Source organism: Ostrea edulis, chromosome 1, assembly GCF_947568905.1.
Source record: "Ostrea edulis chromosome 1, xbOstEdul1.1, whole genome shotgun sequence".
NCBI classification, from domain to species: domain Eukaryota; kingdom Metazoa; phylum Mollusca; class Bivalvia; order Ostreida; family Ostreidae; genus Ostrea; species Ostrea edulis.
The window spans coordinates 94,470,057-94,484,223 of NC_079164.1; the positions used below are offsets into that span (position 1 = coordinate 94,470,057).

The 14,167-nt window shown below is 35.0% G+C and overlaps 1 protein-coding gene across 5 annotated transcripts in view; it reads left to right on the forward strand.

Moving 5' to 3' along the window:
- The window catches only part of LOC125673275 (protein tiptop-like), a 57,223-nt gene extending 43,404 nt beyond the window's left edge, over positions 1 to 13,819 (forward strand). Inside the window, exons 1-2 of one of the 5 annotated variants that reach the window (XM_048909785.2) lie at positions 5,896 to 7,920; positions 8,591 to 13,819. In XM_048909785.2, coding sequence (XP_048765742.2) covers positions 7,875 to 7,920; positions 8,591 to 11,538 — 2,994 coding nt within the window. In that variant the 5' untranslated portion in view covers positions 5,896 to 7,874 and the 3' untranslated portion in view covers positions 11,539 to 13,819. Of the gene's footprint in view, positions 1 to 5,895; positions 7,921 to 8,590 lie in introns of those variants that run through there. The other 4 variants (XM_048909800.2, XM_048909789.2, XM_056166790.1 and 1 more) reach the window with 4 other exon arrangements.
- The last annotated feature ends 348 nt before the right edge of the window (positions 13,820 to 14,167 follow it).

The following is a 14,167-nucleotide window of genomic DNA, read 5'->3' on the forward strand; positions in this document are numbered from 1 at the left end:
CAGTCGCTACACAGTCAAAATCTGCGTTTTACTATATGACAAATATATAATTTGTTAACGGTCAATTGCATATTGAAATGTATAGATAAGATTTTGATATTTCACAGAACCATTGTGTGGGGGAGAATTTATAATCACTGCTTCATTAAACTCCTTCTAATGTTAAATGCCATAAATTGGGCAAACAGGCAGATGTGAGGGATATCAGATTTTACAAAAAAAAGGTTGTAAAATTCAAAGTGGCTTTTGCCAAGTTTGATTATAAATGATATTCCACTAAAGCTGTCTTTGTAAATGGAATTTAATACACTGTATGAGATAATGTTGGCCCAACAGACTGTAATTCATGACCTTAATCAAATAAGGTCAAGGCCATATAATTTGAACATGCAATACAGTTTGCAACTTTTAAAAAAAAATTATTGGTGAGGTTACTGACTGTCAAGTCTTTATAAAATAAAGTTTTCTTGATGGATTTATAGTTACATATCAAGAAGATGTTGGTTTAATAAGTTGTATATAGAAATATGGTTGTAAATATTACAGTACAAACACACTTACATGAATAGCTGCTGATAATGGGGTGATGATCTACATGTACATGCCATCAAGCATCAAAAGGTGGGCGGAGGAGGGGAAGGTACTGTTTCAGATCTGTCACAGCAGCTGTCCTCTGCATATTATCCAAAGCCATGATTTTTTAACTATTAGTATGTAAATACTTCATGTTGGGTTAACCAAAAGGTCAAGGTCATTACTATGTGACTATTTAAGGTAAAGATTAAATGTGGCCATGCATTGCATGCTCAGGGGAATTTAATGTTTCATTGGGTTTTTTTTTTGCCTGTGTTTAGCAAAATATATAATAACCATGTGGATACTACAAATTTGACTTTTAACAACACACAAAATTATCCTTGTCAATTTGCCACGTTTTACTGTAATCTCGTCAGTTACACAATGTGTACTAGTACAAAGCATCTATGTTACTCATTCTGAAGTTGTGTTTTAATCACAGAAATGAAAGTTTAAGTACATGTATTCCTAATATTATGAGAACTTCAAAATCAGAAGCATACACATGCTGCATATTTATTGTTTATCTTTATGTCTATATGACAACATGGTTAGTGTTTATAAATGAATTGTTTTGTACTTTAATTCATTTTTATGCCCCCGAGATCGAAGATCGGGGGACATATTGTTTTTGTTCTGTCTGTCATTCTGTCTGAAACTTTAACCTTGCTAATAACTTTTGAACAGTAAGTGATAGAGCTTTGGTATTTCACATCAGTATTCCTTGTGACAAGTCCTTTCCATGGGTACCAAAATGTTTGACCCTGTGACCCTGACCTTGGAGTTTGACTTACCTTTTGAAAACTTTAAACCTTGCTAATAACTTTTGAAAAGTAAGTACTAGAGCTTTGATATTTCACATGAGTATTTCTTGAGACAAGACCTTTCTGTGGGTACCAAAATGTGTCACCATATGACCTTGACCTTGGAGTTTGACCTACTTTTGACATTGGTCATAACTTCTAAATGGTAAATCTATGTTAGAGCTTTCATATTGCACATGAGCATTTCTTGTGACAAAATCTTTCTACTGGTACCAAGATATTTGTCCTTGTGACATTGGCCATCTTTGGAATTGGCCATTATTTGGGGCATTTGTGTTTCACAAACACATCTTGTTTTAAATAATCTTGGATTCATTGTCATGTTGATATTAAAGAGTTAACAATTTTTAAATGTAAGATAGATATTGGAGAATCTTGAAATATGTACAGTAAGGTGCATTAGTGTCAGGTGCTGACTGTGTCTCAGTCCAAAACTGGCAAGAAATGACATATACCGGAAAGTTCCATAACAAATACAATAATATAGGAATCACAATTGTTTAATGACAAACAGCTGTGCAGTGAATGAATTGAAATGACCTCATATTAATTAACAAAATTAAGATGGGATGGCTTGATCTGACTGACCGTGTACAGGTACATGTTCTGCCATTAAAGGTAGAAAGAGCTGATTGATTTGTTTCTGATGAAGGAGTGGGAAAGAGGAGAATCTGTGTATGACAGGAGTTGGCAAACAGTAATAAAAGGCTGATTTCTAGCTTGTCAAGTCTTCCTGATCAGATTTCATTTAATGAAATTTTTCATGATGGATTGGTACCCGGTTCGTACGCCTGTCAGAGGGATTTCCTTTACACAAACGCTGAGTAATATCTGCCGGTAATAAATCACTCAACGAGGTGACATTTTCTGTTTGATATGAAAAGATTTAAATAAAGCTTCCCCCCATGGCTAGTGTAAAGTTCTTCAGAAAATTTGCAGGTCCGTACAGCATCTGTCTTTTTTAGTGGCAATGACCAATATTGGCAAATATATGTAATAAATTATTTTGACATGTTCTTCAAAAAATTCAGGGGGGTAAGCCAGGGAAATGGCATATCTGGAATGGAATGTTTGCGGACAGAAAAAAAAATTATAATGGCACATCACTTTAAATGAATATCTTCCCTCTACAATTGTCAATTCTTGACATTGAGGAAGAAAATTAAAGACTAATTTAATGTGTAATATTCTCACTGTAAAACTACCTACATGATTCTGGATTTCATGTTAGGAAAGGGTTAAATCTTCATAGTTAGCATCTATTATGCAATCTTTCTTGGTAATGGATCATTAATACCTTAATTGAGAGATCAGGGATGTGTCTGACCCATTTGGAATTTTGGGGGTGGGGGGGGGGGTAGTTGCATTTTCTAGATATGCCAAGTACTTCCACAAGGTCACAATATGATGGGGTGGGTGGGTGGGTGTGTCTGTTATCTTTTTACCGCTAATGTTGCCCTAGTTTTGTAAATCTCTATTTGCCTTAAATTTCTGTCGAATTGTTGATATTTGTGTGAATCCCAGATATACAGTTGGAACATTGTCAATTAAAATCCATTGTTTGTATTTTCAATGTTGAATTTAAAAAAAAAACAACAACCCAGACATGAGGACACTATTGAACTTTGTGCCATCAATCAAACACTGTGATGCGTCATTGATGCCCAAGATGCATAATGGATGCTATTTTTAACTGATTCATCAAAGTGTTAAGTACTCTGATTATATGTTTCATAAAAGTGATTGATAGCTAGTACTCAATATTTTGTGAAAATGTCCTCCCACATTTTCCTGTCTTTTTATTATCTTTGTTAATCATGATGTAAGTACAAGGAACAGTGTATTAGCTGTTAACCAAATTTGAATGTCATAAATTTGTTATTAATGAAAGGTCCAGTTTGGGGGTGGGGGTTATTTATGGAGCGCCAAATTAACATAAACTCAAATAATTGAAGATATCTTTAATTATTTGAAGATACCATCAATTCAATTGTTGCTCTCTTTAATTGAAATAATGCGCGCATTAAATCAATTATTGCTCTCATCAAATGAATTAATGCGCTCTTCAATTCAATTATTGCTCTCACCAATTGAATTAATGCGCGCATCAATTGAATTAATGAGAGCAATAATTTATTTAATGCGTGCATTAATTCAATTATTGCTCTCTTCAATTCAATTGATGCACGCATTAATTCAATTAATGAGAGCAATAATAGATTTGATGCGCGCATTAATTCAATTATTGCTCTCTTCAATTCATTTGATGAGAACATCAATTTAGTAGAAATATTGCTTGCAATAATTAATTTAGAGCTCGGTTTAAATAATTTGATGATCTCTTTAATTCAATTGAAGATATCTTTAAATCATTTACAATGCTTTTGTATAAGGAATTAATGCACGCATCAATTCTTTTAAAGAGAGCAACAATTCAATTAAAGATATCATTAATTCAATTGTGGATATGTTGAATTGAAGATATCTTTAATTATATAGTTGCTCTCTCTAAAAGAATTATTGCTCTCTTCAAATGAATTAAAGATATCATTAATTCAATTGAAGAGAGCAATAATTGAATTAATGCGCGCATTAAATCAATTATTGCTCTCATCAAATGAATTAATGCGCGCATCAATTCAATTATTGCTCTCATCAATTGATTTAATGCGTGCATTATATCAATTATTGCTCTCTTCAATTGAATTGTAGCACACATCAATTCAATTGTTGATATCATTAATTCATTTGAAGAGATCATTAATTCAATTGAAGCGCGCATCAATTCAGTTGAAGAATTAATGCTATCATCAATTCAATTAATGCGCGCAATAATTCAGAATTGAAGATATCATTAATTATTTGAAGAGATCTTTAATTCAATTGTTGCGCGCATCAAATGAATTGATGATATCTTCAAATAATTGAAGATATCTTCAATTATTTGAGTTTATGTTAATTTGGCGCTCCATAGTTATTTGATGCTTTATACAGGTCCAGTTTGGGGGTGGGGGTTATTTAATGCTTTATAAAGGTCCAGTTTGGGGGTGGGGGTTATTTAATGCTTTATAAAGGTCCAAAAGCGTCATATAAAAAAAAAACCCAGCAGAGATGGCTACATTATTGCAGCTATGCAGGTCAGATGTTTTTTAAAGTATAATGTCTGTGTGATTTCATTTGAAAGTGCAACTGATTTTGCCATCGGCTGCTTCCGTGACTCATTTTTTGTACTATAACAGGTACTTCATAATTAACCCATTGTGTTTGTGATTTGCCACTGGAGTTATTGGTAATAATTTTGTGATGTACTTGTAACCAAGACCTATTAATTATATGGGTTGCGTCCCTTGAATAGTAATTTGGATAGATCTTCTGCAGTCACTACTTTTTGTAAAAAAAAAAAATTTAACTTGGAAATTGTGTTCCATACATGTATTTCTGTTGAAAGAACATTATTCTGTTTGAGGTGAAATGACTTCAGAAACCCTGGTCCCTAATGCATGTCCCACGCACAGTGATATAGCAGAGATTTGTATCTATAACCCCCCCAAGGTGGAACAGAAATTTTGAAAATGCATGTAAATCTGAATTCCCTTTCAAATGTCTTTGACACCTTTGATGCACACCGGAAATGTGGAATTACAATATCAACACACCTGTCACTCGGATTCAATGTCAGCTTTTATCACAATTAAGGTGATTGAAAGTATTTTACCTGGGGTGTAACAATTCCATCAATTTTTCAACAATACTTTGAGCCAGATTATTTTAATTGTGCTGTGGTACATTTGTTAGTTCATTTTTCACCCTTGTTTACTCTGTGAACAAAAGAAAGGAAAAATCTCCTGGACTTTCGATGACAAATGGGAATGGGTTTTTTTTCCGGAACCAAGTGAGTATTTATTGACGTGCAAGTTTCTTGTTTGGCTTTACGGACCCAGGAACACTCCTATCCAGGCCCACGGCGTGACACCTACTTGACGCTTTGATAGACAGCAGAATTTACACAAAATCAATATATCTCGCTCATGGTCAATTTCTGTCAACCTATCTAATATGTCAAACTCAAAAGGCTTGAAATTTATAACAGGTTGACAGGTGAAAATTGGAATGAATTCAAACAAAGCTCTTCAGCTACAGTTCCAGTCTCGGGGGGGATCCACGACAAACCGACAGGGCCTTCTGTTCCATCATTCCTTTTGTACCCAGAGCATTAACTCCTGTTAAATCTAGTGGAGTAAAAAATATATGACTTTTTTACCAGAAAATTTTACTTGGGAGATTTTTTGCCAATTTTCAATATTCTGCTTTAGCTTGAATTGATCATTAAATTTATCATTTTTATATGACTACATATATATAGTTTGGAAATGTTGTTGAAATAGTTTATAATTGTAGAATCCTATCCCAAATATTTAACTATAGTAACATATTAGAAAAAATTTATATTGAAATATGATAACTCTAACTTGAAATTTGATGATTCTGTATGTGCATTTATTTTTTTTTTTTTGAAAATCAATCAATTCTTAAAAGTGTCAAAAAACTGTTGATAAAATGTTCTTATAATATGTAAATAATTAAACATGTTCATCTGATATCCGTTATCCTGTTCAATTCCACACCTTGTACATAAATTTATTATTTAAGAAGACGTGTTGGCTTTCATATTATCATGTGATTTATATAGGTGACACATCACAGATCCTATCGTGTCTGGTGAGAAATTTTCTTCCTATCTGATTGCCTTCCAGATCAGGATGATTTCATCATTTTCAAATAATATGAGAACTGTCTATACCACGGGGTAGCTGAGGATGCATAAAAACAGTAACATCTGCCAAGCACAGACCTTTAGTCAAAAAAATGGTTTAGTGAATGTATTGTTTGCTTGCAATCATTTATCATGTTGATGAGAGGAAGGCAGAGTGCTCGGCTGTCTCATGTAATTGGAGTAGTCGGTTTCAGGGGGCTGGTCATACCTGTGTGTCATTGTACACCTGTCTGCTGGGCGATCAATAGTTCCTCATCAAATGTTTGTTGATTTTTTTTTTAAAGTTGTCAGACTTTAGCAGGAGACTTGTCAGTTGCACAACAGAGATGAAGTTCACCAAGTGACAGAAGGCTGTTAGCCGAGACTGATGTTAGGATCTACTCGAGATGTTGACTCGATTGATCAGCTCACACAAGATTATTTACCTGAGTGAGGGATACTTATTCTAATGAGATACAATTTATTGTTTGCCGAGTGATTGTTTGGAATTAAGTACCTCAGCTGTTTTTAGTGTCGCTTTGGATTATTTAAACTATATATTGATTGTTGTTCATCTTGTGACCTATTGTTATACTGAAATAGAGACTGTCAGCAGGGAAGTTTATGAATGGTGAGAGTTAAACAAACAATGCAACTGAAAATTGTACAAGGTAAATAAGATTAAGTTGATTAACGTATTTATCAAGATGCATTTTGAAGAAAAAACAACTACTCTTGATAATAATCAATATTTATTTGTTTATATATTCTCTCATTTACCCATGCCTTCTATAAGTGCATTCCAAAACTATGGTGTGGTTACGTAGCTTGCTATTTTTCTGATGGGCATACACTTAGTGGTCGAGGGCAGCTATGCTGTTGTTTCTATGTCAAGACTCATTATTTACAGTAACATCCCATGTTGTGTTGACAGATTATTTCTGTAATGAAACGGTACATCTGTCAGACTCTATCAGAGCAGACGACCACTGCCTCAGTATTCATCAGTCAGCAGACAACTGTCAAACAACACTAACCAAAGAGGATTTACTCCGACAACTGTCAAAAACCGGCACAAAAAGGAACCCAACTCTTGTCTTGTATAGCATTAGTGAGTGCAACCAGCACTAAATTTTAAATGCTAATTGGGAAGTTTTTTCTTCAGGTGATTGGAAAAGGTGCATCTGTGTATTAATTAGTGCCTTAGTTAATTAATACTGCATTGTCTATTGTGTGTGTGTGAAGAGTAATTGAGAGGTGACCAGAAGTCATCATTAATATATGAGGAGGGATGTCAGTTCACTTGGACTTGAAACCTCATTTTTATGGGCTCTCCCCATTAGTAAGCTGATGAAATATGACATAGGGTCAAAGGGACACATCAACACTAAGGTACAGCTGGACTCGGGGTGTCACTGACGCTCTGCTGTCACCTGTCAACTACCGCTCATCAGCTCAAACAGGCGCAGGTGTGTGCTAGGAGCCTTATCTTAAGGCTCAAGGGGAATAACTCTCACTGATCTGACGGTCTAGCAGGTGATTGCAGTTGATCGCTGGAGGTGGACTGTCAAGTTTATTAATAAGGTTGACGAGTGGACATTGCCTTTATGTGTGTTTTATGTTCCGCAGACAAATGTGTGATAATTATGTGGATACACGTTGCTGGTCCAATCTTCAGACGTAGTGTTCAGGTTTTTGTTTTTACTTGATGGAACCCACAAATGAAAATCTCCAGGTCTTCTAATGGGAGGAAGGAGAGTATAAAATGTAGGAGTGGAATTGCATAATGATGTCACTTAATTATAACAGCATGGCATATCGTAGTGTAAATTGACATTTGTGGAAATTAGACCAACACGAGGCATTTAAAAACAAATTTATTGTCATCTGTCTTGATGACTGATTCAACTATCACTCATTTTTAAATCTCTTAGGCTGAAGAAGGCTAAACACTTTCTCTCTGTCCTTTACAATATGTTTAGACTTTGGCATGTGACAACATCTTTTTCATGTTCTGAGGAATATTTAAAAAAAAAATTATTAAAGGAAAATAAGTATTTTACTTTGTAAGGTAAAGTAGATTGAGAAATATATGCTGTGTTTTCCATACTGATAATTTTTATTTTTGAATTTTTAAATATTTGGGAATATTACTTCCTTTTGAAATGTCACTTGAGAAACAATTGAATAATTTAATTTCCCTGTTGAGCTGTCTCAGTTTTCTGTTGTCTGATTTTTAATTTTTTTTTTAAACTGACTGAATGTTTCGTGGAAATTTTACCAGGATGATCATTTAATAAGGAAGTCAATGGAAATGCAATATTGCCTCAAAATAGATTATTAACTAAATTCTGAAACACTGTTTCAGCAGGAAGTATACCACTATATGTAAATGTTGAAACAAATTGATTAAATTTTCATCATTTTGTAATTCCAGCCTCAGATGATGACCAGGGATCTGATGGTGAAAATGATGATGAAGCATCAGATGATGAAAGAAAGCTAGAGACTTTACTGCCTGATGAAAAATCAGACGAAAGTGAGAAAGACACAGACATTCAACCAGAAGGAGAAAATTCCGAATTAGAGGATAGATGCTGCTATGTATATAAAGAGAATTCACCACAAACTGATAAATATTCAAAGGAAATATCAGGGCAGACTATATCTAGAAAATTGAGTGACAATTCACATTGTGAAAAAATGACTTTGAAAAGGGAAGACACTTGTAAAAGTGAAACTGATGAAAAACGTCCAGAAACGCCTCCATTGAAACGACTCATGAGGCAAGACCCACTGCCGTTGTTTATGAGTGACAAAGGACCTTCACCTCCAAAGAAAATATACCGAGATGAGCTTTATTACAAAAAATTAACCGTCCCTTATTTTGCAACACCCTCCATGGTCAAACATGCACCCACACACCCCAGACAAGCAATTTTAAAATCCAAACACTATCCGCACAAATTTCCAAAGCATTTCAGTCCATCCTATCCCTACTCGCTCCCGAAAACTCATTCGGAAGATCAACCTTTGGACTTGTCTACAAAAGGATCAAACAAATCCAAGTCATTTATGGACACGAAGAAATCCGCAGGAAAATACACAAATGGATTCCTCTCCAATAGTTCTAGTCTTCAAAGTCTGCAACGGCGATTTGGTGGTATGGCGGGATTTCGCACCAGTCGCAGACCAATGAGTGGAATTCTCACAGGAATACCGTCAACAGTCTCACAGAAATCTCATTCAAATTCTCAGAAAAATTTCTTCGATGATATTGCGTTAAATCAAAGCCATAAAAGTGAAAATAAGTCTTCAGATTCAAAGGATTTAGTTCTGAAGGAAAAACTTAAAAATGAAGAGGACTCAATATCTACAAATGAAAAGGACCAGAACTCCAACATTACCAAACAAACAAAGGAGAGTTCAGGGAATTCGGAGAAAGAAGAAAATAACAAGTATACTGTCCACAAATGTTCATGTCAGAAAACCTTTAGTACTCTCTATGGACTGAGTCTGCATCTTCAGGAGTCTGGACATTTACCAGCGGGGACGAAACAAACCAACTTAATGGATTATCCGAAACTAGTGAGAGGGCAGGATATGTGGCTGAATCAAGAATCGGAACAAACCAAAAAAATTCTCCGATGTATACAGTGTGGTGAGTCCTTCAAGTCTTTACCCATGTTAACTGTTCACATGATGCAGACACAGCATTACACTAAGATCGTTACATCTGAACACGGTAGAAGATCACACAAGTGCTCCGTTTACTGTGACCGAGATTTGGATCGCGAGTGTATTTTCAAGTGTAAGGTGTGTAATAGTGCATACAGTGACATGGAGGGGCTGGCTAATCACATGGTGCTCTCTGGCCATCACAAAAAGAAAATGCATCAGACTTTGCCGTACTCGGATTTCAAAGTAAAACTGCCACAGAAACGGTTCTTCCGAGAGGAACTGATGGACACCTCGGAGTCACCTCTTGGAAGCACGCTGGAAGAATTGAGGCCCAAGATTTCTAGCCAAAGTTCTCCATTGAGCGACCAGTCTAGGAGCCCCAGTTCCAACGGAGCATCTGAAGACAGCAGAATCACATGTGAAAACTGTGGTGAGAAAATTGAGACTGGAAAATTTGTTGATCATGTTCGAGTTTGTTTACTGTTGTCCAAATATGACTCAAATTATAAAATTTCAATAAAAAAAGAGGCCGTGGAGAGAAAAGATGAGGATTTGGGTAAAAGGGTCGAGAAGTCCTTTCAAGAAACAGCTGAAGATGAAAATACTGGAGTGAAAGTAAAAATAGAAGTGGAGGAAAGTGATGAATCTACAAAATTGGAGACAAATATCAAGAAAGAGGACTTAGCAGAAACTTCTGCAGCAAAAAATGATGAAGAATGTGGAGAGTGCAAAAAATTGGACATCATCGATCCAAATCTTGGGACAGGAAGTGACAGTAAAGAGGAAAGCTCAGCTCTTTCAGCGATGGAAAGTTTTATTCAGAGAAGTTTCAAAACTGAATTCAATTACAGAAGAGGTTCCGTAAAAATGGGCTCTTCCAACAAAGGGCAGACAGTCCAAACCCCACAAATGCCCATAGAAAGATTTAGTCCATCCATAAGGCTGGAGAGGTATCAAAAATATTTCCATTACTTCTACCCAAGTGAGTCTAATTATAAGAACAGTTCAGAGGAGAAATTGTCAACTAATGACATCGGAAAGCTGGAGAAAATGTGCAAAGAAGTGCATGGATCAAAAAGTCCAAACACTGACCAACCAAAAGAGATTCAAAACACTCCTGAACAAGAGGTGAATGGTGAAATCCTATGTAGCAAATATCTGAATTTGGATGATGAAGAGAAGAACAAGGATTCATCTTCCTCCTCCAAGTCTTCAGCTTTAGATTCTCTTAGTAGTTTTGTATATAGTCAGTCCTTAACCAGTGAACATCCATTAGACAGTCTGCAGAAACTCCTAACAAATAGTAACATTCCTAAAATTATGCCTCCACATTCATTGAAAACCTTCGGTCCTGTAGAGTCTTCAGTATCAACTGCTCCACTGAATCTTTCCTTGAAAAGAGAAATAGACGACGATGAGCTGGACATGTCTGATGGCAAGGACAGTTTATCAGACCAGGAAAGCAGTCATAGCAGTGACAGTGAGACTAACATGGATTACCGCTGCGCCGCCTGCAGTCGACAATTTGCCTCCAAAGGTTCTTATAGGTACCACCTTAGTCGTTGCCATCTGTCCTCCGTCAAAAAATATGGAATTAAAGAAGCCTTCAATATGAGCCCATATATTTACCTACCTCTAGACCACACTGCCAAATTCTCAAAGTATTATGAAATGGCTCAGGAGCTCGCGAATAAAGAGAAGTGATCGCTGGGATAAGACTTTGTAACACTGAAAACAAACACGGATTCTCCTAAGTTTTACTGCATTTCCCAAAAGGCAGCTTCACCAATATTTGGGTGCTTTCCATTAATCTGGCAAAACTAGTCTTGGTGGTGATGCCTTCATCACTAGTAGTGGGACGACTGTTGTCAACGTACAGTTTTGGTAACGGAAATAAGTGTTGCTGTTACAATGGAAAGCACCCTTATTTCAAAATCATTATATGTGATATCTTGGACAAAAGTAGTTTCAACATTCCAGAAACTTGGTTTCACATCCGAAATCCAGTAAAAGATATAGGTGTAAATTTGCATCTTAGTTATTTTTGTTACAGTGTTTTGCCTGAAAGTATTGGGAAGTAAGAACTTTGAAAATTTGATTGCATATACAATACTATATGGGATACCAAGTGTCCGTGTGCGTTAGTTCATCGACTCAGAAGTCTAAAAGAATTTCCCGTAATTTGTAAGCAAACAATGATTGGATGTGTTTTGTATATAGACAAATTCAGTGCAATACAAAATTTTAGTTTTATAGATGGAGTATTTGCGTTTTGAAAGTTACAGATCTTTTGTGACCAACCAAAAATCATGTTAAAAGAGTGAAATCCACGTTCAGAAAAGCTTTAATTTGTATTTTAATATGGATCTTTCATTAATACAAAGTGCTAGTTATGTTTGTGATTTATTTTATTCTCTAGGTATGCCAGAAAAAAATGCATCATTTACTGCATAATACATACATGTGTTATTGTAAAGAATGGGACAATTTGGTTCATCATTCCATATTTTTAGATGCATATTTTTCTGTTGAGCATATAACTAGCTGTGCTAGGGGCAAGCAGCAATATATATGAATTTAATAGTTTCTTCAGCGAGATATGGTAGAACTTGATTTTTGGGCTGTAATTTTCATCGACAAGAAACTGTGTTTTATGTTTACTGATTAGAAAAGTGGTAATCATTATCTGCATTCAGCTCTCTCATTATTAGATGCCTCCAGTCACAAAAATGCCTTCTCCCCTCTCAAAATAAAACTCTCAAATGTCAAGCAACACAAAACATGACCAATAAAAAATCCTGTTATCTATTATGTGAGAAAATTCTTCCGGGGAGAAATTGATAGTTTTTTGTTGAAAGAACAGCTAGCATGCAAACTAAATTAGTCAAGATTTATATAGTTTATGTACTTCAGCACTCAAATTACTGTTTTCTTTGTCCATAACTATACAAATAATTACCATGTATAATATGAATAGTATTGGAGAGAGAGAGGAAAAAAAAAAAAAAAGTCCTGACCTAGAAACAAATAACTCATTCAATTTCTTTGATGTAGAAGATACATCCATCAAAATGTATGTCGTTCATCATTCTAATTACACGGCAGAATTTTGTAATTTTGATTGACAGCTGTTTACATGTAATATTTTTTATATCATAATAAAGATCCACCCACCTATACACTAAAAATTCTGGAAAAATTTTGACACGAGCATGTGTCAGATTTTGAAATCCTTGTTTATATAAGAAAGGAGTGTTATTTTGAATTAAATCTCGTCAGCGACATGATTGATGAGAAGAGAAAGTACAACTTAGATAACGAGTTTAATAACGGATTAAGGACGTGCAAGATATCCTGTCAAAAATTTATGGGATTGTTTACCAAGTTATACTCATTTTTAAAATCCTGTGACTGTTTTCAACTGAATGGTGCATATTTAAAACTCAGTCTTGAGAAATCCACATGTACAGGCATAATTTGATAGTAATATTGTACATACACGTGTATTAATGATGTTTTTTGTGTGCTTTGAACATATCACTTTTGTTACAGTGCTCTTTACTCATTTATATTTATCTTATTCCAAGTGCCAGCTTTTATGTAGATAGTTTTTATTTCGTGATATACAATTTTTCCAAAGAAATGATAATAAATAATGTGAACTACACTTCACACACCCCAGTAATAAAATTAATGAAAAAACACAAATTTGGAAACCATCTGACACATTCTTACAAGGTTGTAAATTCATGTGACATTTTAAGTTGACAGCTCTTGTAAAACTGAAAACATGGTTATAAAAATGGCAAATCATATCATATACGTCAAGCAAAATGATTTGCGGTCTTCTCTTCTGCTGTCAATCCATTCTATTTATTCCATATCGTCTTCACTCATTGTTACATTGTATGTTTTTATGTATTTGAATCAAATTGTATGAATACAAACTTGATCATGGATTAAATAAATATTATACAAGTTTTTAGTTTTGTTTTTCGTGACTTGTTATTCCATTCTTGTAGCAGCTGAGCCTAAAGAGTACATTAGATTTTTTTTTTTTTAAAAGGATGCATGTTACGTACAAGTTTTCTCTCCACTCAATGTTGGAATTCCATTCCGGTTATAAGTTCTGTGGAAATATGCACTTTATGATTTTTGTAGGGGATTGTTGCTCTTCGGACTAACACCAGCTTGGACCTCTGTTTTACTGTGTGTACAGCAATGCTGATTCTATCACCCAGACCTTGCCTCCATCCCATGATGAAACTTAATGCTTTTTGGGACTTTGTTTCGTCCCCTGGACAAATACAGCAACATATTTTCTGGAAATATA